Source organism: Oncorhynchus clarkii, chromosome 6, assembly GCF_045791955.1.
Source record: "Oncorhynchus clarkii lewisi isolate Uvic-CL-2024 chromosome 6, UVic_Ocla_1.0, whole genome shotgun sequence".
Taxonomy (NCBI): domain Eukaryota; kingdom Metazoa; phylum Chordata; class Actinopteri; order Salmoniformes; family Salmonidae; genus Oncorhynchus; species Oncorhynchus clarkii.
In genome coordinates this window covers 90,659,774-90,686,164 of record NC_092152.1, presented here as the reverse complement: position 1 = coordinate 90,686,164, position 26,391 = coordinate 90,659,774, and the positions used below count along the sequence as shown (strand labels likewise).

General features: G+C 43.5%; 1 protein-coding gene across 1 annotated transcript in view; it reads left to right on the top strand.

Moving 5' to 3' along the window:
- The window catches only part of LOC139412286 (CD82 antigen-like), a 66,153-nt gene that overhangs the window by 27,579 nt on the left and 12,183 nt on the right, over positions 1–26,391 (top strand). Inside the window, exons 2-5 of the mRNA XM_071159132.1 lie at positions 188–260; positions 2,079–2,151; positions 21,146–21,270; positions 22,840–22,914. Of these exons, the coding sequence (XP_071015233.1) occupies positions 198–260; positions 2,079–2,151; positions 21,146–21,270; positions 22,840–22,914 (336 nt within the window). The 5' untranslated portion in view covers positions 188–197. The remainder of the gene's footprint in view (positions 1–187; positions 261–2,078; positions 2,152–21,145; positions 21,271–22,839; positions 22,915–26,391) is intronic.

Below are 26,391 nucleotides of genomic sequence, written 5' to 3'. Positions count from 1 at the left end.
ATCCAGACACACACACACACTATGTGGATCATGTCCCCTCTGTACTATGTTGTGTTAAACTCTTCAGTCGACCACAGGGATGTCTGACCTGACCTGGGATTTTTATCTTCATGATCCTATCATATTAATGCTTAAGTACTCTTCAAATAAAGTATGACTGAATCTTTTTGTATTCTGTTGTTCACAGAGCGATCACAATGGGGAAAGGCTGCATGAAGGCAATCAAGTACTTCCTGTTCCTGTTCAATGTCCTCTTCTTCGTAAGTATCTCATTTCCCAGACACAGATAACATGCCTATACAGTGCAGGACCTCAGCCTCTCCTCTGAGTGGATGAAAACCATGACAATAACCGTCTGATCGATATGACATGACCGCCACGGCTCTATTGCCCTGTTGGATCGGTTTGAGGTCGAGTCGGTGGGAGGGAATGTGAACTCATCAACACACACCAACTACTCTGTCATCCTTTGTCCTCTTGTTTCACTCTCTCATTCTCTGACATCATTCACTCTCGCTCTCTCTTTCCCTCTCTCTCTCCCTTTAGCTCTCTCTCTCTCTCTCTCATGCCCTCTTGCTCTCGCTCTCTCTCTTTCTCTCTCTCCCTCCCTTTAGCTCGCTCTCTCTCTCTCTCTCATGCCCTCTCGCTCTCGCTCTCTCTCTTGCCCTCTTGCTCACTCTCTCGCTCTCTTTCTTGCTTTCTATCTCTCTCATGCCCCCTCTCTCGCTCTCCCTCTTTAGCTCTCTCTTGCTCTTTCTCTCATGCCCTCTTTCTCCCCCTCTATCTCTCCCTCTCACCCCCCTCCCCCTCCACCCCTCTCTTTCTCTCCCCCTGGTTTCTTCATTAGAGAGCAGATTAAGTGATTGTGGCCTGGTTACCACGGAGATACTCATCCGCTCAGTCCAAGGCTCCCACAATCCCCCCCCCCCCCTCTCTCTACCATCATCATTCCCTCTCTCTCTACTATCCATCATTCCCTCTCTCTCTACCATCCATCATTCCCTCTCTCTCTCTACCATCCATCATTCCCTCTCTCTCTACCATCCATCATTCCCATCTCTGAACAGAGTAAATTAAGTGTGATCCAGAGCTTAAGGCTTTTAAGTTACACTGTGAATGTATGGTGTGATCTCACTACTAACATGTAGATAAACACCGCTACTGACAGGACTGATGTAGAGAAACTAGAATGGAACAGGACTGATGTAGAGAAACTAGAATGGAACAGGACTGATGTAGAGAAACTAGAATGGAACAGGACTGATGTAGAGAAACTAGAATGGAACAGGACTGATGTAGAGAAACTAGAATGGAACAGGACTGATGTAGAGAAACTAGAATGGAACAGGACTGATGTAGATGGTTGTCTATGGAACATTACTCCTGGCCAACAGCACCCAAAGACTCATTTACAGAACTTAGTAAGGAGTTGAGCTTGTCTTATTTAACATTTTTGTATTGACTCTCTCTCTCTCTCTCGCTCCTCTCTCATTCTCGCTCTTCTCTCTCTCCTTCCTCTCTCTCTCTCTCTCTCATTCTCGCTCCTCTCTCTCTCCTTCCTCTCTCTCTCCTTCCTCTCTCTCTCTCGCTCCTCTCTCAGCCACCTATAATTTAGCCCAAACAACTACCTCTTTCCCAACTGTATTTAATTTATTTATGTATTTTGCTCCTTTGCACCCCATTATTTCTATTTCTACTTTGCACATTCTTCCATTGCAAAACTACCATTCCAGTGTTTTACTTGCTATATTGTATTTACTTTGCCACCATGGCCTTTTGCCTTTTACCTCCCTTCTCACCTAATTTGCTCACATTGTATATAGACTTGTTTATACTGTATTATTGACTGTATGTTTGTTTTACTCCATGTGTAACTCTGTGTTGTTGTATCTGTCGAACTGCTTTGCTTTATCTTGGCCAGGTCGCAGTTGTAAATGAGAACTTGTTCTCAACTTGCCTACCTGGTTAAATAAAGGTGAAATAAAAAAAATAAAAAATAAAAACAATTCTCGCTCCTCTCTCTCCTTCTCACTCTCTCCTCTCTCTCTCTCCCCCTCTCTTCCCCCCCACCTCTGCAGCTGTTTGGCGCCCTCATCATGGGGTTCGGACTGTGGGTCCTTCTGGACAATGAGAGCTTCATGGTCATCCTGCGTAAGTTTATCAGACTACACATACTAATGTGGCAGTCATTTCACCAGAGGAATGACAGTAGTGTGGCAGTCATTTCACCAGAGGAATGACAGTATTGTGGCAGTCATTTCACCAGAGGAATGAGAGTAATGTGGCAGTCATTTCACCAGAGGAATGAGAGTAATGTGGCAGTCATTTCACCAGAGGAATGACAGTAGTGTGGCAGTCATTTCACCAGAGGAATGACAGTCATGTGGCAGTCATTTCACCAGAGGAATGACAGTAATGTGGCAGTCATTTCACCAGAGGAAAGACAGTAATGTGGCAGTCATTTCACCAGAGGAATGACAGTAGTGTGGCAGTCATTTCACCAGAGGAATGACAGTAATGTGGCAGTCATTTCACCAGAGGAATGACAGTCATGTGGCAGTCATTTCACCAGAGGAATGACAGTAATGTGGCAGTCATTTCACCAGAGGAAAGACAGTAATGTGGCAGTCATTTCACCAGAGGAATGACAGTAGTGTGGCAGTCATTTCACCAGAGGAATGACAGTAATGTGGCAGTCATTTCACCAGAGGAATGACAGTAATGTGGCAGTCATTTCACCAGAGGAATGACAGTAATGTGGTAGTCATTTCACCAGAGGAATGACAGTAATGTGGCAGTCATTTCACCAGAGGAATGACAGTAGTGTGGCAGTCATTTCACCAGAGGAATGACAGTAATGTGGCAGTCATTTCACCAGAGGAATGACAGTAATGTGGCAGTCATTTCACCAGGGGAATGACAGTAATGTGGCAGTCATTTCACCAGGGGAATGACAGTAATGTGGCAGTCATTTCACCAGAGGAATGACAGTAATGTGGCAGTCATTTCACCAGAGGAATGACAGTAATGTGGCAGTCATTTCACCAGAGGAATGTCAGTAATGTGGCAGTCATTTCACCAGAGGAATGACAGTAATGTGGCAGTCATTTCACCAGAGGAATGACAGTAATGTGGTAGTCATTTCACCAGAGGAATGACAGTAATGTGGCAGTCATTTCACCAGAGGAATGACAGTAATGTGGCAGTCATTTCACCAGAGGAATGACAGTAATGTGGCAGTCATTTCACCAGAGGAATGACAGTAATGTGACAGTCATTTCACCAGAGGAATGACAGTAATGTGACAGTCATTTCACCAGAGGAATGATCGTAATGTGGCAGTCATTTCACCAGAGGAATGATCGTAATGTGGCAGTCATTTCACCAGAGGAATGATCGTAATGTGGCAGTCATTTCACCAGAGGAATGACAGTAATGTGGCAGTCATTTCACCAGAGGAATGACAGTAATGTGGCAGTCATTTCACCAGAGGAATGACAGTAGTGTGGCAGTCATTTCACCAGAGGAATGACAGTAGTGTGGCAGTCATTTCACCAGAGGAATGACAGTAGTGTGGCAGTCATTTCACCAGAGGAATGACAGTAGTGTGGCAGTCATTTCACCAGAGGAATGACAGTAGTGTGGCAGTCATTTCACCAGAGGAATGACAGTAGTGTGGCAGTCATTTCACCAGAGGAATGACAGTAATGTGGCAGTCATTTCACCAGAGGAATGACAGTAGTGTGGCAGTCATTTCACCAGAGGAATGACAGTAATGTGACAGTCATTTCACCAGAGGAATGACAGTAATGTGACAGTCATTTCACCAGAGGAATGATCGTAATGTGGCAGTCATTTCACCAGAGGAATGATCGTAATGTGGCAGTCATTTCACCAGAGGAATGACAGTAATGTGGCAGTCATTTCACCAGAGGTATGATCGTAATGTGGCAGTCATTTCACCAGAGGTATGATCGTAATGTGGCAGGCATTTCACCAGAGGAATGACAGTAATGTGGCAGTCATTTCACCAGAGGAATGACAGTAATGTGGCAGTCATTTCACCAGAGGAATGACAGTAATGTGGCAGTCATTTCACCAGGGGAATGACAGTAATGTGGCAGTCATTTCACCAGGGGAATGACAGTAATGTGGCAGTCATTTCACCAGAGGAATGACAGTAATGTGGCAGTCATTTCACCAGAGGAATGACAGTAATGTGGCAGTCATTTCACCAGAGGAATGACAGTAATGTGGCAGTCATTTCACCAGAGGAATGTCAGTAATGTGGCAGTCATTTCACCAGAGGAATGTCAGTAATGTGGCAGTCATTTCACCAGAGGAATGACAGTAATGTGGTAGTCATTTCACCAGAGGAATGACAGTAATGTGGCAGTCATTTCACCAGAGGAATGACAGTAGTGTGGCAGTCATTTCACCAGAGGAATGACAGTAATGTGGCAGTCATTTCACCAGAGGAATGACAGTAATGTGGCAGTCATTTCACCAGAGGAATGACAGTAATGTGGCAGTCATTTCACCAGGGGAATGACAGTAATGTGGCAGTCATTTCACCAGGGGAATGACAGTAATGTGGCAGTCATTTCACCAGAGGAATGACAGTAATGTGGCAGTCATTTCACCAGAGGAATGACAGTAATGTGGCAGTCATTTCACCAGAGGAATGACAGTAATGTGGCAGTCATTTCACCAGAGGAATGACAGTAATGTGGCAGTCATTTCACCAGAGGAATGACAGTAATGTGGCAGTCATTTCACCAGAGGAATGACAGTAATGTGGTAGTCATTTCACCAGAGGAATGACAGTAATGTGGCAGTCATTTCACCAGAGGAATGACAGTAATGTGGCAGTCATTTCACCAGAGGAATGACAGTAATGTGGCAGTCATTTCACCAGAGGAATGACAGTAATGTGGCAGTCATTTCACCAGAGGAATGACAGTAATGTGACAGTCATTTCACCAGAGGAATGATCGTAATGTGGCAGTCATTTCACCAGAGGAATGATCGTAATGTGGCAGTCATTTCACCAGAGGAATGAGAGTAATGTGGCAGTCATTTCACCAGAGGAATGACAGTAATGTGGCAGTCATTTCACCAGAGGAATGACAGTAATGTGGCAGTCATTTCACCAGAGGAATGACAGTAGTGTGGCAGTCATTTCACCAGAGGAATGACAGTAGTGTGGCAGTCATTTCACCAGAGGAATGACAGTAGTGTGGCAGTCATTTCACCAGAGGAATGACAGTAGTGTGGCAGTCATTTCACCAGAGGAATGACAGTAATGTGGCAGTCATTTCACCAGAGGAATGACAGTAATGTGGCAGTCATTTCACCAGAGGAATGACAGTAATGTGGCAGTCATTTCACCAGAGGAATGACAGTAGTGTGGCAGTCATTTCACCAGAGGAATGATCGTAATGTGGCAGTCATTTCACCAGAGGAATGACAGTAATGTGGCAGTCATTTCACCAGAGGAATGACAGTAATGTGGCAGTCATTTCACCAGAGGAATGACAGTAATGTGGCAGTCATTTCACCAGAGGAATGACAGTAGTGTGGCAGTCATTTCACCAGAGGAATGATCGTAATGTGGCAGTCATTTCACCAGAGGAATGACAGTAATGTGGCAGTCATTTCACCAGAGGAATGACAGTAATGTGGCAGTCATTTCACCAGAGGAATGACAGTAATGTGGCAGTCATTTCACCAGAGGAATGACAGTAATGTGACAGTCATTTCACCAGAGGAATGACAGTAATGTGACAGTCATTTCACCAGAGGAATGACAGTAATGTGACAGTCATTTCACCAGAGGAATGATCGTAATGTGGCAGTCATTTCACCAGAGGAATGATCGTAATGTGGCAGTCATTTCACCAGAGGAATGACAGTAATGTGGCAGTCATTTCACCAGAGGTATGATCGTAATGTGGCAGTCATTTCACCAGAGGTATGATCGTAATGTGGCAGGCATTTCACCAGAGGAATGACAGTAATGTGGCAGTCATTTCACCAGAGGAATGACAGTAATGTGGCAGTCATTTCACCAGAGGAATGACAGTAATGTGGCAGTCATTTCACCAGAGGAATGACAGTAATGTGGCAGTCATTTCACCAGAGGAATGACAGTAATGTGGCAGTCATTTCACCAGAGGAATGACAGTAATGTGGCAGTCATTTCACCAGAGGAAAGACAGTAATGTGGCAGTCATTTCACCAGAGGAATGTCAGTAATGTGGCAGTCATTTCACCAGAGGAATGACAGTAATGTGGCAGTCATTTCACCAGAGGAATGACAGTAATGTGGCAGTCATTTCACCAGAGGAATGACAGTATTGTGGCAGTCAATTCACCAGAGGAATGACAGTAATGTGGCAGTCATTTCACCAGAGGAATGATAATGATAGCAATAGTTGATGCCCATCTATTCCTCTCTGTTTTTTATTATAATGCAGCCGTGATGGCGAGTGGGGATGCAGACCCTGATGAGTCTTCTGTTAGTTCTGTTACATGCACTGCACTGCTCCATTGTTGATACAATGTATCATTTCATCTGTTATTACCAAGAGCACAGACCAGTCTGAGTTGACTTTATGTTGATACAATGTATCATTTCATCTGTTATTAACAAGAGCACAGACCAGTCTGAGTAGACTTTATGTTGATACAATGTATCATTTCATCTGTTATAACCAGGAGCACAGGCCAGTCTGAGTTGACTTTATGTTGATACAATGTATCATCTGTTATAACCAGGAGCACAGGCCAGTCTGAGTTGACTTTATGTTGATACAATGTATAATCTGTTATAACCAGGAGCACAGACCAGTCTGAGTTGACTTTATGTTGATACAATGTATCATCTGTTATAACCAGGAGCACAGACCAGTCTGAGTTGACTTTATGTTGATACAATGTATCATCTGTTATAACCAGGAGCACAGACCAGTCTGAGTTGACTTTATGTTGATACAATGTATCATTTCATCTGTTATTACCAAGAGCACAGACCAGTCTGAGTTGACTTTATGTTGATACAATGTATCATCTGTAATAACCAGGAGCACAGACCAGTCTGAGTTGACTTTATGTTGATACAATGTATCATCTGTTATAACCAGGAGCACAGGCCAGTCTGAGTTGACTTTATGTTGATACAATGTATCATTTCATCTGTTATAACCAGGAGCACAGACCAGTCTGAGTTGACTTTATGTTGATACAATGTATCATCTGTTATAACCAGGAGCACAGACCAGTCTGACTTGACTTTATGTTGATACAATGTATCATCTGTTATAACCAGGAGCACAGACCAGTCTGAGTTGACTTTATGTTGATACAATGTATCATCTGTTATAACCAGGAGCACAGACCAGTCTGAGTTGACTTTATATTGATACAATGTATCATCTGTTATAACCAGGAGCACAGGCCAGTCTGATTTGACTTTATGTTGATACCATGTATCATCTGTTATAACCAGGAGCACAGGCCAGTCTGAGTTGACTTTATGTTGATACAATGTATCATCTGTTATAACCAGGAGCACAGACCAGTCTGAGTTGACTTTATGTTGATACAATGTATCATTTCATCTGTTATTACCAAGAGCACAGACCAGTCTGAGTTGACTTTATGTTGATACCATGTATCATCTGTTATAACCAGGAGCACAGGCCAGTCTGACTTGACTTTATGTTGATACAATGTATCATCTGTTATAACCAGGAGCACAGACCAGTCTGAGTTGACTTTATGTTGATACAATGTATCATCTGTTATAACCAGGAGCACAGACCAGTCTGAGTTGACTTTATGTTGATACAATGTATCATCTGTTATAACCAAGAGCACAGACCAGTCTGAGTTGACTTTATGTTGATACAATGTATCATCTGTTATAACCAGGAGCACAGACCAGTCTGAGTTGACTTTATGTTGATACAATGTATCATTTCATCTGTTATAACCAAGAGCACAGACCAGTCTGAGTTGACTTTATGTTGATACAATGTATCATCTGTTATAACCAGGAGCACAGGCCAGTCTGAGTTGACTTTATGTTGATACAATGTATCATCTGTTATAACCAGGAGCACAGACCAGTCTGAGTTGACTTTATGTTGATACAATGTATCATCTGTTATAACCAGGAGCACAGACCAGTCTGAGTTGACTTTATGTTGATACAATGTATCATTTCATCTGTTATTACCAAGAGCACAGACCAGTCTGAGTTGACTTTATGTTGATACAATGTATCATCTGTAATAACCAGGAGCACAGACCAGTCTGAGTTGACTTTATGTTGATACAATGTATCATCTGTTATAACCAGGAGCACAGGCCAGTCTGAGTTGACTTTATGTTGATACAATGTATCATTTCATCTGTTATAACCAGGAGCACAGACCAGTCTGAGTTGACTTTATGTTGATACAATGTATCATCTGTTATAACCAGGAGCACAGACCAGTCTGAGTTGACTTTATGTTGATACAATGTATCATCTGTTATAACCAAGAGCACAGACCAGTCTGAGTTGACTTTATGTTGATACAATGTATCATCTGTTATAACCAGGAGCACAGACCAGTCTGAGTTGACTTTATGTTGATACAATGTATCATTTCATCTGTTATAACCAAGAGCACAGACCAGTCTGAGTTGACTTTATGTTGATACAATGTATCATTTCATCTGTTATAACCAAGAGCACAGACCAGTCTGAGTTGACTTTATGTTGATACAATGTATCATTTCATCTGTTATAACCAAGAGCACAGACCAGTCTGAGTTGACTTTATGTTGATACAATGTATCATTTCATCTGTTATAACCAGGAGCACAGACCAGTCTGAGTTGACTTTATGTTGATACAATGTATCATTTCATCTGTTATAACCAGGAGCACAGACCAGTCTGACTTGACTTTATGTTGATACAATGTATCATCTGTTATAACCAGGAGCACAGACCAGTCTGAGTTGACTTTATGTTGATACAATGTATCATCTGTAATAACCAGGAGCACAGACCAGTCTGAGTTGACTTTATGTTGATACAATGTATCATCTGTTATAACCAGGAGCACAGGCCAGTCTGAGTTGACTTTATGTTGATACAATGTATCATTTCATCTGTTATAACCAGGAGCACAGACCAGTCTGAGTTGACTTTATGTTGATACAATGTATCATCTGTTATAACCAAGAGCACAGACCAGTCTGACTTGACTTTATGTTGATACAATGTATCATCTGTTATAACCAGGAGCACAGACCAGTCTGAGTTGACTTTATGTTGATACAATGTATCATCTGTTATAACCAGGAGCACAGACCAGTCTGAGTTGACTTTATGTTGATACAATGTATCATCTGTTATAACCAGGAGCACAGGCCAGTCTGATTTGACTTTATGTTGATACCATGTATCATCTGTTATAACCAGGAGCACAGGCCAGTCTGAGTTGACTTTATGTTGATACAATGTATCATCTGTTATAACCAGGAGCACAGACCAGTCTGAGTTGACTTTATGTTGATACAATGTATCATTTCATCTGTTATTACCAAGAGCACAGACCAGTCTGAGTTGACTTTATGTTGATACCATGTATCATCTGTTATAACCAGGAGCACAGGCCAGTCTGACTTGACTTTATGTTGATACAATGTATCATCTGTTATAACCAGGAGCACAGACCAGTCTGAGTTGACTTTATGTTGATACAATGTATCATCTGTTATAACCAGGAGCACAGACCAGTCTGAGTTGACTTTATGTTGATACAATGTATCATCTGTTATAACCAAGAGCACAGACCAGTCTGAGTTGACTTTATGTTGATACAATGTATCATCTGTTATAACCAGGAGCACAGACCAGTCTGAGTTGACTTTATGTTGATACAATGTATCATTTCATCTGTTATAACCAAGAGCACAGACCAGTCTGAGTTGACTTTATGTTGATACAATGTATCATTTCATCTGTTATAACCAAGAGCACAGACCAGTCTGAGTTGACTTTATGTTGATACAATGTATCATTTCATCTGTTATAACCAAGAGCACAGACCAGTCTGAGTTGACTTTATGTTGATACAATGTATCATTTCATCTGTTATAACCAGGAGCACAGACCAGTCTGAGTTGACTTTATGTTGATACAATGTATCATTTCATCTGTTATAACCAGGAGCACAGACCAGTCTGACTTGACTTTATGTTGATACAATGTATCATCTGTTATAACCAGGAGCACAGACCAGTCTGAGTTGACTTTATGTTGATACAATGTATCATCTGTTATAACCAGGAGCACAGACCAGTCTGAGTTGACTTTATGTTGATACAATGTATCATTTCATCTGTTATTACCAAGAGCACAGACCAGTCTGAGTTGACTTTATGTTGATACAATGTATCATCTGTTATAACCAGGAGCACAGACCAGTCTGAGTTGACTTTATGTTGATACAATGTATCATCTGTTATAACCAGGAGCACAGACCAGTCTGAGTTGACTTTATGTTGATACAATGTATCATCTGTTATAACCAGGAGCACAGACCAGTCTGAGTTGACTTTATGTTGATACAATGTATCATTTCATCTGTTATAACCAAGAGCACAGACCAGTCTGAGTTGACTTTATGTTGATACAATGTATAATCTGTTATAACCAGGAGCACAGACCAGTCTGAGTTGACTTTATGTTGATACAATGTATCATCTGTTATAACCAGGAGCACAGACCAGTCTGAGTTGACTTTATGTTGATACAATGTATCATCTGTTATAACCAGGAGCACAGACCAGTCTGAGTTGACTTTATGTTGATACAATGTATCATCTGTTATAACCAGGAGCACAGACCAGTCTGAGTTGACTTTATGTTGATACAATGTATCATCTGTTATAACCAGGAGCACAGGCCAGTCTGAGTTGACTTTATGTTGATACAATGTATCATTTCATCTGTTATAACCAAGAGCACAGACCAGTCTGAGTTGACTTTATGTTGATACAATGTATCATCTGTTATAACCAGGAGCACAGACCAGTCTGAGTTGACTTTATGTTGATACAATGTATCATCTGTTATAACCAGGAGCACAGACCAGTCTGAGTTGACTTTATGTTGATACAATGTATCATTTCATCTGTTATTACCAAGAGCACAGACCAGTCTGAGTTGACTTTATGTTGATACCATGTATCATCTGTTATAACCAGGAGCACAGGCCAGTCTGACTTGACTTTATGTTGATACAATGTATCATCTGTTATAACCAGGAGCACAGACCAGTCTGAGTTGACTTTATGTTGATACAATGTATCATCTGTTATAACCAGGAGCACAGACCAGTCTGAGTTGACTTTATGTTGATACAATGTATCATCTGTTATAACCAAGAGCACAGACCAGTCTGAGTTGACTTTATGTTGATACAATGTATCATCTGTTATAACCAGGAGCACAGACCAGTCTGAGTTGACTTTATGTTGATACAATGTATCATTTCATCTGTTATAACCAAGAGCACAGACCAGTCTGAGTTGACTTTATGTTGATACAATGTATCATTTCATCTGTTATAACCAAGAGCACAGACCAGTCTGAGTTGACTTTATGTTGATACAATGTATCATTTCATCTGTTATAACCAAGAGCACAGACCAGTCTGAGTTGACTTTATGTTGATACAATGTATCATTTCATCTGTTATAACCAGGAGCACAGACCAGTCTGAGTTGACTTTATGTTGATACAATGTATCATTTCATCTGTTATAACCAGGAGCACAGACCAGTCTGACTTGACTTTATGTTGATACAATGTATCATCTGTTATAACCAGGAGCACAGACCAGTCTGAGTTGACTTTATGTTGATACAATGTATCATCTGTAATAACCAGGAGCACAGACCAGTCTGAGTTGACTTTATGTTGATACAATGTATCATCTGTTATAACCAGGAGCACAGGCCAGTCTGAGTTGACTTTATGTTGATACAATGTATCATTTCATCTGTTATAACCAGGAGCACAGACCAGTCTGAGTTGACTTTATGTTGATACAATGTATCATCTGTTATAACCAAGAGCACAGACCAGTCTGACTTGACTTTATGTTGATACAATGTATCATCTGTTATAACCAGGAGCACAGACCAGTCTGAGTTGACTTTATGTTGATACAATGTATCATCTGTTATAACCAGGAGCACAGACCAGTCTGAGTTGACTTTATGTTGATACAATGTATCATCTGTTATAACCAGGAGCACAGGCCAGTCTGATTTGACTTTATGTTGATACCATGTATCATCTGTTATAACCAGGAGCACAGGCCAGTCTGAGTTGACTTTATGTTGATACAATGTATCATCTGTTATAACCAGGAGCACAGACCAGTCTGAGTTGACTTTATGTTGATACAATGTATCATTTCATCTGTTATTACCAAGAGCACAGACCAGTCTGAGTTGACTTTATGTTGATACCATGTATCATCTGTTATAACCAGGAGCACAGGCCAGTCTGACTTGACTTTATGTTGATACAATGTATCATCTGTTATAACCAGGAGCACAGACCAGTCTGAGTTGACTTTATGTTGATACAATGTATCATCTGTTATAACCAGGAGCACAGACCAGTCTGAGTTGACTTTATGTTGATACAATGTATCATCTGTTATAACCAAGAGCACAGACCAGTCTGAGTTGACTTTATGTTGATACAATGTATCATCTGTTATAACCAGGAGCACAGACCAGTCTGAGTTGACTTTATGTTGATACAATGTATCATTTCATCTGTTATAACCAAGAGCACAGACCAGTCTGAGTTGACTTTATGTTGATACAATGTATCATTTCATCTGTTATAACCAAGAGCACAGACCAGTCTGAGTTGACTTTATGTTGATACAATGTATCATTTCATCTGTTATAACCAAGAGCACAGACCAGTCTGAGTTGACTTTATGTTGATACAATGTATCATTTCATCTGTTATAACCAGGAGCACAGACCAGTCTGAGTTGACTTTATGTTGATACAATGTATCATTTCATCTGTTATAACCAGGAGCACAGACCAGTCTGACTTGACTTTATGTTGATACAATGTATCATCTGTCATAACCAGGAGCACAGACCAGTCTGAGTTGACTTTATGTTGATACAATGTATCATTTCATCTGTTATTACCAAGAGCACAGACCAGTCTGAGTTGACTTTATGTTGATACAATGTATCATCTGTTATAACCAGGAGCACAGACCAGTCTGAGTTGACTTTATGTTGATACAATGTATCATCTGTTATAACCAGGAGCACAGACCAGTCTGAGTTGACTTTATGTTGATACAATGTATCATCTGTTATAACCAGGAGCACAGACCAGTCTGAGTTGACTTTATGTTGATACAATGTATCATTTCATCTGTTATAACCAAGAGCACAGACCAGTCTGAGTTGACTTTATGTTGATACAATGTATAATCTGTTATAACCAGGAGCACAGACCAGTCTGAGTTGACTTTATGTTGATACAATGTATCATCTGTTATAACCAGGAGCACAGACCAGTCTGAGTTGACTTTATGTTGATACAATGTATCATCTGTTATAACCAGGAGCACAGACCAGTCTGAGTTGACTTTATGTTGATACAATGTATCATCTGTTATAACCAGGAGCACAGACCAGTCTGAGTTGACTTTATGTTGATACAATGTATCATCTGTTATAACCAGGAGCACAGGCCAGTCTGAGTTGACTTTATGTTGATACAATGTATCATTTCATCTGTTATAACCAAGAGCACAGACCAGTCTGAGTTGACTTTATGTTGATACAATGTATCATCTGTTATAACCAGGAGCACAGACCAGTCTGAGTTGACTTTATGTTGATACAATGTATCATCTGTTATAACCAGGAGCACAGGCCAGTCTGAGTTGACTTTACAAGTTCATTGTCAAATTGAGAAATTGTGACAAACTCAACTAAAAGAATAAACTTTATTATGAAGCCAAGATCAATGATATAAAGAATAATGGAAGTACTTTAAATGGAATTATGGGTAGAATTCAACCTCATCCTTCATCCAATCAGATGGCTTTATTCATCACAAAACCATTTGATGTTGCCAATTTATTTTATTGATTACTTCATTGGCAAAGTGGGTTAGGGTTAGGCAGGAAATGCCAACAGGAAACTTAGGCAGGGAATGCCAACAGGAAACTTAGGCAGGGAATGCCAACAGGAAACTTGGGCAGGGAATGCCAACAGGAAACTTGGGCAGGGAATGCCAACAACGAACAGTGAGCAATTGTATTCATGCATTAAAAAAAATAATGAAAGAAAAGCATTTCAAGTTGGAATTCTGTCAAGTTAGTGTGGCAAAGGTGGAAAAATGGTTGTTAACGAACAATAATGACAAACCTCCTGGCATCGACAACTTAGATGGAAAGCTACTGAGGATGGTAGCTGACTCTACAGCCACTCCTATCTGTCATATTTTTAATCTGAGCCTAAGAGGAAAGTCTTTGTCCTCAGGCCTGGAGGGAAGCCAAAGTCATTCCGCTACCCAAGAGTGGTAAAGCCGCCTTTACTGGTTCTAACAGGAGACCTATAAGCTTGCTGCCAGCTCTTAGCAAACTGTTGGGAAAAAAATTGTGTTTGATCAAGTACAATGCTATTTCTTTGTAAACAAATGAACAGCAGACTTTCAGCATGTTTATAGAGAAGGGCACTCAACATGTACTGCACTGACACACATGACTGATTGCTTGAACGAAATGGATAATTAGTTAGATTGTGGGAGCTGCATTGTTAGATTTCAGGGCAGCTTTTGATATTATTGACCATAACCTGTTGTTGATAATCATATGTGTTATGACTTTTCAACCTCTGCCATATCGTGGATTCAGAGCTTATCTATCTAATATAACTCAGGGGGTTTCTTTTAGTGGAAGCTTCTCTAATGTCAAACATGTAAAGTTTGGTGTACCGCAGGGCAGCTCTCTAGGCCCTCTACTCTTTTTTTTCTATATGACCCATATTACCAGAAGTAATCTTTTATTTCTTTCTCCTGGGATTCGTGCACATTTGATATAATTTCACAGAACCACGTCGCGGGCTGTTTTAAACTAATCCTGGGTTGCTAATTATTGGTTTGATAACAAACAACGTCATGTTACCTAGCTAGCTAACAACCTGGTAACTTCACACTAGGTTTAGGCACATCTGATTGGTCCAGGAAGAAAGGAAAAGGGTTTGCTACTCGTGAGATGTGATTCCACGGTAGGATTCATATAGGCCTAATGGGAGACTAAACTATATAGGATTCATATAGGCCTAATGGGAGACTAAACTATATAGGATTCATATAGGCCTAATGGGAGACTAAACTATATAGGATTCATATAGGCCTAATGGCAGACTAAACTATATAGGATTCATATAGGCCTAATGGGAGACTAAACTATATAGGATTCATGTAGGCCTAATGGGAGACTAAACTCTATAGGATTCATATAGGCCTAATGGGAGACTAAACTATATAGGATTCATATAGGCCTAATGGGAGACTAAACTATATAGGATTCATGTAGGCCTAATGCAAGACTAAACTATATAGGATTCATGTAGGCCTAATGGCAGACTAAACTATATAGGATTCATGTAGGCCTAATGGCAGACTAAACTATATAGGATTCATGTAGGCCTAATGGCAGACTAAACTATATAGGATTCATGTAGGCCTAATGGCAGACTAAACTATATAGGATTCATATAGGCCTAATGGCAGACTAAACTATATAGGATTCATATAGGCCTAATGGCAGACTAAACTATATAGGATTCATGTAGGCCTAATGGCAGACTAAACTATATAGGATTCATATAGGCCTAATGGCAGACTAAACTCTAAAATAACTCTCTCTTTCTGCTGCTCCTTACATTTGTTTGGTGCCTAACATTTTAAAGTTGGGAGGTTGTGTGTGTGTGTGTGTGTGTGTGTGTGTGTGTGTGTGTGTGTGTGTGTGTGTGTGTGTGTGTGTGTGTGTGTGTGTGTGTGTGTGTGTGTGTGTGTGTGTGTGTGTGTGTGTGTGTGTGTGTGTGTGTGTGTGTGTGTGTGTGTGTGTGTGTGTGTGTGTGTGTGTGTGTTAACTGAACAGTAAAGCAGGTTTCATGCAGTTCATACAGACCATTATGCTTGTATATTCCTTCCTGCCATTCCTCCAGACCACTCACAGCTCGGCCGAACAGGATGGGGAGGACGGGGGTGAACAGGAAGCGGGGGACGGGGCGAACTGGATGCGGGGGACGGGGCGAACAGGAAGCGGGGGACGGGGGCGAACTGGATGCGGGGGACGGGGGCGAACTGGATGCGGGGGACGGGGGCGAACTGGATGCGGGGGACGGGGGCGAACTGGATGCGGGGGACGGGGGCGAACTGGATGCGGGGGACGGGGGCGAACAGGATGCAGGGGACGGGGCGAACTGGATGGGGAGGACGGGGCGAACAGGATGCGGGGGGCGGGGCGAACAGGATGCGGGGGGCGGGGCGAACAGGATGCGGGGGGCGGGGCGAACAGGATGGGGGGGACGGGGCGAACAGGATGCTAGGCCACGGGGCGAACAGGATGGGGGGGACGGGGCGAACAGGATGCTAAGCCACGGGGCGAACAGGATGGGGGGGAGCTGTAGTAAGGGTCTACATGAAGGTGTTTATAGTGGCCTGTAGTGGTTTGAGCTGTAGTACGGGTTTATACCAAGGTCTTTATAGTAGCATGTAGTGGTTTGAGGTCTTTATAGTGGCCTGTAGTGGTGTGAGCTGTAGTAAGGGTTTATAGGAAGGTCTTTATAATAGCATGTAGTGGCCTGAATCAGGAATTATGTGAGGATGAGTTGAAGCAAAGCCCAACCAGCCTAACGATCATTCCAGAGCTGGTTGTCCCAAGTGGCACCCTATTCCCTACATATAGTGCACTACATTTGACTAAGTAGTTCCACTCCCTCCTCCCACTCCCTCCTCCGACTCCCTCCTCCCACCACCGTTCTCCCACGCCCTCCTCGCACGCCCTCCTCGCACGCCCTCCTCGCACGCCCTCCTCCCACCACCGTTCTCCCACCACAGTTCTCCCACGCCCTCCTCGCACGCCCTCCACTCCCCCCACCACCGTTCCCTCCCTCCCCCCACCACCGTTCCCTCCCTCCCCCCACCACCGTTCCCTCCCTCCCCCCACCACCGTTCCCTCCCTCCCCCCACCACCGTTCCCTCCCTCCCTCCACCACCGTTCCCTCCCTCCCCCCACCACCGTTCCCTCCCTCCCCCCACCACCGTTCCCTCCCTCCCTCCACCACCGTTCCCTCCCTCCCCCCACCACCGTTCCCTCCCTCCCCCCACCACCGTTCCCTCCCTCCCCCCACCACCGTTCCCTCCCTCCCCCCACCACCGTTCCCTCCCTCCCCCCACCACCGTTCCCTCCCTCCCCCCACCACCGTTCCCTCCCTCCCCCCACCACCGTTCCCTCCCTCCCCCCACCACCGTTCCCTCCCTCCCCCACCACCGTTCCCTCCCTCCCCCCACCACCGTTCCCTCCCTCCCCCCACCACCGTTCCCTCCCTCCCCCCACCACCGTTCCCTCCCTCCCCCCACCACCGTTCCCTCCCTCCCCCCACCACCGTTCCCTCCCTCCCCCCACCACCGTTCCCTCCCTCCCCCCACCACCGTTCCCTCCCTCCCCCCACCACCGTTCCCTCCCTCCCTCCACCACCGTTCCCTCCCTCCCCCCACCACCGTTCCCTCCCTCCCCCCACCACCGTTCCCTCCCTCCCCCCACCACCGTTCCCTCCCTCCCCCCACCACCGTTCCCTCCCTCCCCCCACCACCGTTCCCTCCCTCCCCCCACCACCGTTCCCTCCCTCCCCCCACCACCGTTCCCTCCCTCCCCCCACCACCGTTCCCTCCCTCCCCCCACCACCGTTCCTTCCCTCCCCCCACCACCGTTCCCTCCCTCCCCCCACCACCGTTCCCTCCCTCCCCCCACCACCGTTCCCTCCCTCCCCCCACCACCGTTCCCTCCCTCCCCCCACCACCGTTCCCTCCCTCCCCCCACCACCGTTCCCTCCCTCCCCCCACCACCGTTCCCTCCCTCCCCCACCACCGTTCCCTCCCTCCCCCACCACCGTTCCCTCCCTCCCCCCACCACCGTTCCCTCCCTCCCCCCACCACCGTTCCCTCCCTCCCCCCACCACCGTTCCCTCCCTCCCCCCACCACCGTTCCCTCCCTCCCCCCACCACCGTTCCCTCCCTACCCCCACCACCGTTCCCTCCCTCCCCCACCACCGTTCCCTCCCTCCCCCCACCACCGTTCCCTCCCTCCCCCCACCACCGTTCCCTCCCTCCCCCCACCACCGTTCCCTCCCTCCCCCCACCACCGTTCCTTCTCTCCCCCCACCACCGTTCTCTCCCCCCACCACCGTTCCCTCCCCCCACCACCGTTCCCTCCCCCCACCACCGTTCCCTCCTCCCACCACCACCGTTCCCTCCTCCCACCACCGTTCCCTCCTCCCAACGTTAGAGTAACGGTAATGAGGAGAGAGATCTGTTCTCTAGCCGTTCCAACGTTAGAGGAGAGGGATCTGTTCTCTAGCGAGGAGAGGGATCTGTTCTCTAGATGTTCCAACATTAGAGTAACGGTAATGAGGAGAGGGATCTGTTCTCTAGCGAGGAGAGGGACCTGTTCTCTAGCGAGGAGAGGGATCTGTTCTCTAGATGTTCCAACATTAGAGTAACGGTAATGAGGAGAGGGATCTGTTCTCTAGCGAGGAGAGGGATCTGTTCTCTAGATGTTCCAATGTTAGAGGAGAGGGATCTGTTCTCTAGCGAGGAGAGGGATCTGTTCTCTAGATGTTCCAACATTAGAGTAACGGTAATGAGGAGAGGGATCTGTTCTCTAGCGAGGAGAGGGACCTGTTCTCTAGCGAGGAGAGGGATCTGTTCTCTAGATGTTCCAACGTTAGAGTAACGGTAATGAGGAGAGGGATCTGTTCTCTAGCGAGGAGAGGGATCTGTTCTCTAGCCGTTCCAACGTTAGAGGAGAGGGATCTGTTCTCTAGCGAGGAGAGGGATCTGTTCTCTAGATGTTCCAACGTTAGAGGAGAGGGATCTGTTCTCTAGATGTTCCAACGTTAGAGTAACGGTAATGAGGAGAGGGATCTGTTCTCTAGATGTTCCAACGTTAGAGGAGAGGGATCTGTTCTCTAGCTGTTCCAACGTTAGAGGAGAGGGATCTGTTCTCTAGCCGTTCCAACGTTAGAGGAGAGGGATCTGTTCTCTAGCGAGGAGAGGGATCTGTTCTCTAGCCGTTCCAACGTTAGAGTAACGGTAATGAGGAGAGGGATCTGTGATGTGCTGCAGGGTCTGTCTCTATTAATCAGAGACATGTCTGGAATAAGGGTTCCCATCCAGCGGTTTACATATTCTTTCAGTAATATTGCCACAGTCATCCCGCTTAGAATAAGAAGAAGAAGGAATCAGCCAGCATGGCATTATTGAACTTCCTGTATTCCACATTGGTCACACGCTAGAGTATAGCGCGAACCAACCACAGCTATTTCATCACGGTATGAAATAGGATACTGTTTTTTCTGTGTATTTAGTTCGCTTTGTCTCTATGACCTATATACATTTGGCCATGTTTCACATCTTGCATAAGCATTTCTTGCAAGTAAGCATTTCACTGTACTGCGCTGACAAGAAAACACTTTGATTTGCACGGCGTGCCAGATGTTTCTGCCATTAAAACCTCTGGGGTTCTCAGGAGCTCGTCTCTGTCTCCAAGGAGGACGTCTCCTTAAACTAAATACTTGAGATGAGGTTGAACTGTCCGTTCTCTCTCTCTCTCTCTCTCTCTCTCTGTGTCTCAGTGGTGGGTTTTTCTGGGCTTTGCAGAAAGTTTGGGCCTCCGTGATGGCACACGTCTGGTTCCAGACCTCCGGAGTGATCCACAGAAACATGCTTCTCTCTTTCCTTTGGAAGCCTCAAACTGTTTGGCAGTGACACACACACACACACATATACACACACACACACCCATACACACACACACACACACACACACACACACTGAGAACAATGTCCTCAGAGTAACATATATCATTCCTCCTGTTGCCAGACATAATCTATGTCCCAAATGGCACCCTGTTCCCTATATAGCGCACACTATTTTACGTTTTTTTAAGTGAACTTTTTTGGTCCAAAGTAGTGCACTATATCGGGAAAAGGGTGCCATTTGGGTGCCAAATGCAGACCTAATCTCTCTCTGGCTCCAGTTGACTTTTAGTTTTTATAGAAGCCAGAATTCTCAGAACTGTTTCCATGACCAGATATGCTGGTTTGAGATCAGGTCTCCTTTTGGTTTGAGATCAGGTCTCCTTTTGGTTTGAGATCAGGTCTCCTTTTGGTTTTATGGGAATGAGTTGCCTTATAGGAAGATGTCTGTTATATTCCACTGTCTGTCTGTCTACCTGTCAGACGTGAGGCAGAACACGGTGTCTGCTAAGGGATGAATGGGTTAGGGTTAGGGTAAAATGCCTGTCACTGTGTAGTAGGTGTGCTAACATGCTAGCCTATATATGGTTTTTACCATAGCGATGCTAACATGCTAGCCTGTGTATAGCCTACATCAGACTGGTTAAATACAAGCCTGCACAGTAGTCGATTGCTAAACTGCTAACCTATATGTGTTAACAGCAGATATGCTAACGAGTCTGCTTGTTCCCACCTCTACAGAGGAGTCCCCCATAGTGTACTGTAGGTATGCTAAAATACTAGCCTATATAAGGTTTTTTTACCATAGCGATGCTAACATGCTAGCCTGTGCATAGCCTACATCAGACTGCTTAAATACTGCTAACCTATATGGGTTTACAGAAGATATGCTAACGAGTCTGCTTGTTCCCACCTCTAAAGAGGAGTACCCCATGGTGTACTGTAGGTATGCTAAAATGCTAGCCTATATATGGTTTTTACCATAGCGATGCTAATGTGCTAACCTGAGAGTGTTGCTTTGTTTCTCTCTACAGAAGAGTCCTCCACAGCGCTGAAGATAGCTTCCTACATCCTGATAGGTGTCGGTGGTCTCTCCATGTTGATGGGCTTCCTGGGTTGCCTGGGGGCTATCTACGAGATCCGCTGTCTGCTGGGCCTGGTGAGCACACACACACAGGCACACACAGGCACTCACAGGCACACACACACAGACACACACAGGCACACTGGACTGCCTGGTCTGCCTGGTCGCAATCGGTGGTGCACGAATCTAAAGTCAAAACCATCTTTAAAACATTGCTGGCATCTCCAAAATCTACACTGAGTGTACAAAACATTAGGAACACCTGCTCCTTCCATGACATGGACTGACCAGGTGGATCCAGGTGAAAGATATGACCCCCTATTGATGTCACTTGTTAAATCCACTTCAAATCAGTGTAGATGCAGGAGAGGAGACCGGTTAAAGATGAAGGGGAGGAGTCAGGTTAAAGAAGGATGTTTAAGCCTTGAGACAATTGAGACATGGATTGTGTATGTGTGCCATTCAGAGGGTGAACGGACAAGACAAAAGATAGAAGTGCCTTTGAACAGGGTATGGTAGTAGGTGCCAAGCGCACCAGTTTGAGTGTGTCAAGAACTGCAACGTAGCTGGGTTTTTCACACTCAACAGTTTCCTGTGTGTATCAAGAATGTTCCACCACCCAAAGGACATCCAGCCAACTTGACACAACTGTGGGAAGCATTGGAGTCAACATGGGCCAGCATCCCTGTGGAAGGCTTTCAACACCTTGTAGAGACCCTGTGGAAGGCTTTCAACACCTTGTAGAGTCCCTGTGGAAGGCTTTCAACACCTTGTAGAGTCCCTGTGGAACGCTTTCAACAACTTGTAGAGTCCATGACCCAGATGAATTGAGGCTGTTATGAGGACAAAAAGGGGCTGCAACTCAATATTAGGAAGGTGTTCCTAATGTTTTGTCCACTCAGTGTATGCTAGTGTGAATGCATTACAAACTACTGCTACTGTACAGGGAGGAGTCGCTCACAAAGCCCTGTGGCTGTTCCAGTGGATATTATAGCAACAGAAAGCCCCATGGCTGTTCCAGTTGGATATTATAGCAACAGAAAGCCCCGTGGCTATTCCAGTTGGATATTATAGCAACACAAAGCCCCGTGGCTGTTCCAGTTGGATATTATAGCAACACAAAGCCCCGTGGCTGTTCCAGTTGATATTATAGCAACACAAAGCCCCGTGGCTGTTCCAGTTGGATATTGTAGCAACAGAAAGCCCTGTGGCTGTTCCAGTTGGATATTGTAGCAACAGAAAGCCCTGTGGCTGTTCCAGTGGATATTATAGCAACAGAAAGCCCCGTGGCTGTTCCAGTTGGATATTATAGCAACAGAAAGCCCTGTGGCTGTTCCTGTTGGATATTGTAGCAACATAAAGCCCTGTGGCTGTTCCTGTTGGATATTGTAGCAGCGTCTAGGAGATGATGTGGAAGTTCACATCCTAGTCAATTATTTACGTACATAGTTGAATACATAATGCATTTATATTTGAAGGCAAAGTGGTGTTGATGTCTGAACGATGCTGCAGGGGATGATGTCTGAACGATGCTGCAGGGGATGGTGTCGGGTGTTTGGGTGGATGTGTTTATGCATTGTTATGATGGACTGTTGCCACGGTGATGTCATCTCATATATCCCATGATCCTCTCTTCCTCCCCAGTACTTCACCTGCCTGCTGCTGATTCTGATTGGTCAGGTGGCAGCCGGTGTACTCCTCTACTTCCAGAAGGACCTGGTGAGTGATGTCACTTCCTGTTTATACCTGTTGTTGGTCGAGTTCAGGAAAGAGAAATGTCAGAAAAGTATGTCATTTTGTAATTCAGCAGACACACTTATCCACTGTGACTTACAGGAGCAATTAGGGTTAAGTGCCTTGCTCAAGGGCACATCGACAGATTTTTTTAACTAGTCAGCTCAGGGATTCGAACCAGCAATATTTTGGTTACTGGCCCAAAGCTCTTAACTGCCGCTGCTCTTAACCACTAGACTACATGTCTGTTCTACACAGTGTGTCTGTGCACCTGGACATTCCAGAATGTTGAACCCGCCTGAACACAACCTGTTCTGAAGAAAATGACTCACTACACCCTTGAGACAACACCTTGTTTTGAGACTGAGTACACCTTATTACTTTCAGTCAGAACACGCTACCAAAAGCTGTGTTAATGCATTCTATAGGACCAGAATAACATATACATTCTATAGGGCCAGAATAACATATACATTCTATAGAACTCAGAATAACATATACATTCTATAGGGCCAGAATAACATAAACATTCTATAGGGCCAGAATAACATATACATTCTATAGGACCAGAACAACATATACATTCTATAGGACCAGAACAACATATACATTCTACTGGACCAGAACAACTAATACATTCTACTGTACCAGAACAACATTCTATAGGACCAGAATAACATATACATTCTATAGGGCCAGAATAACATATACATTCTATAGGGCCAGAATAACATATACATTCTATAGGGCCAGAATAACATATACATTCTATAGGACCAGAATAACATATACATTCTATAGGACCAGAATAACATATACATTCTATAGGGCCAGAACAACATATACATTCTATAGGTCCAGAACAACATATACATTCTATAGGGTCAGAATAACATATACATTCTGTAGGGCCAGAATAACATATGCATTCTGTAGGGCCAGAACAACATATGCATTCTGTAGGGCCAGAACAACATATGCATTCTGTAGGACCAGAACAACATATGCATTCTATAGGACCAGAACAACATATACATTCTATAGGACCAGAATAACATATACATTCTATAGGGCCAGAATAACATATACATTCTGTAGGGCCAGAATAACATATACATTCTATAGGGCCAGAATAACATATACATTTTATTTGGACCAGAACAACATATACATTCTACTGGACCAGAACAACATATACATTCTATAGGACCAGAACAACATATACATTCTATAGGGCCAGAATAACATATACATTCTGTAGGGCCAGAATAACATATACATTCTATAGGGCCAGAATAACATATACATTTTAATTGGACCAGAACAACATATACATTCTACTGGACCAGAACAACATATACATTCTATAGGACCAGAACAACATATACATTCTATAGGACCAGAACAACATTCTATAGGACCAGAATAACATATACATTCTATAGGACCAGAACAACACATACATTCTATAGGACCAGAACAACACATACATTCTATAGGGCCAGAATAACATATACATTCTGTAGGGCCAGAATAACATATACATTCTATAGGACCAGAACAACATATACATTCTACTGGACCAGAACAACATATACATTCTATAGGACCAGAACAACATATACATTCTATAGGACCAGAACAACATTCTATAGGACCAGAACAACATATACATTCTATAGGACCAGAATAACATTGTATAGGACCAGAACAACATATACATTCTATAGGACCAGAACAACATATACATTCTATAGGACCAGAACAACATGTACATTCTATAGGACCAGAACAACATTCTATAGGACCAGAACAACATATACATTCTATAGGACCAGAACAACATATACACTCTATAGGACCAGAACAACATATACATTCTATAGGACCAGAAGAACATTCTATAGGACCAGAACAACATATACATTCTATAGGACCAGAACAACATATACATTCTATAGAACCAGAACAACATATACCTTCTACAGGACCAGAACAACATATACATTCTATAGGACCAGAAGAACATTCTATAGGACCAGAACAACATATACATTCTATAGGACCAGAACAACATATACATTCTACTGGACCAGAACAACATTCTACAGGACCAGAACAACATATACATTCTACTGGACCAGAACAACATTTGCATTCTACTGGACCAGAACAACATTCTACAGGACCAGAACAACATATACATTCTACTGGACCAGAACAACATATACATTCTATAGGACCAGAACAACATTCTATAGGACCAGAACAACATTCTATAGGACCAGAACAACATATACATTCTACTGGACCAGAACAACATTCTACAGGACCAGAACAACATATACATTCTACTGGACCAGAACAACATATACATTCTATAGGACCAGAACAACATTCTATAGGACCAGAACAACATTCTATAGGACCAGAACAACATATACATTCTATAGGACCAGAACAACATTCTACAGGACCAGAACAACATATACATTCTACTGGACCAGAAAACATATACATTCTATAGGACCAGAACAACGCATGCATTCTATAGGACCAGAACAACACATACATTCTATAGGGCCAGAATAACATATACATTCTGTAGGGCCAGAATAACATATACATTCTATAGGACCAGAACAACATATACATTCTACTGGACTAGAACAACATATACATCCTATATGACCAGAACAACATATACATTCTATAGGACCAGAACAACATTCTATAGGACCAGAACAACATATACATTCTATAGGACCAGAATAACATTGTATAGGACCAGAACAACATATACATTCTATAGGACCAGAACAACATATACATTCTATAGGACCAGAACAACATGTACATTCTATAGGACCAGAACAACATTCTATAGGACCAGAACAACATATACATTCTATAGGACCAGAACAACATATACACTCTATAGGACCAGAACAACATATACATTCTATAGGACCAGAAGAACGTTCTATAGGACCAGAACAACATATACATTCTATAGGACCAGAACAACATATACATTCTATAGAACCAGAACAACATATACCTTCTACAGGACCAGAACAACATATACATTCTATAGGACCAGAAGAACATTCTATAGGACCAGAACAACATATACATTCTATAGGACCAGAACAACATATACATTCTACTGGACCAGAACAACATTCTACAGGACCAGAACAACATATACATTCTACTGGACCAGAACAACATATGCATTCTACTGGACCAGAACAACATTCTACAGGACCAGAACAACATATACATTCTACTGGACCAGAACAACATATACATTCTATAGGACCAGAACAACATTCTATAGGACCAGAACAACATTCTATAGGACCAGAACAACATATACATTCTACTGGACCAGAACAACATTCTACAGGACCAGAACAACATATACATTCTATAGGACCAGAACAACATTCTATAGGA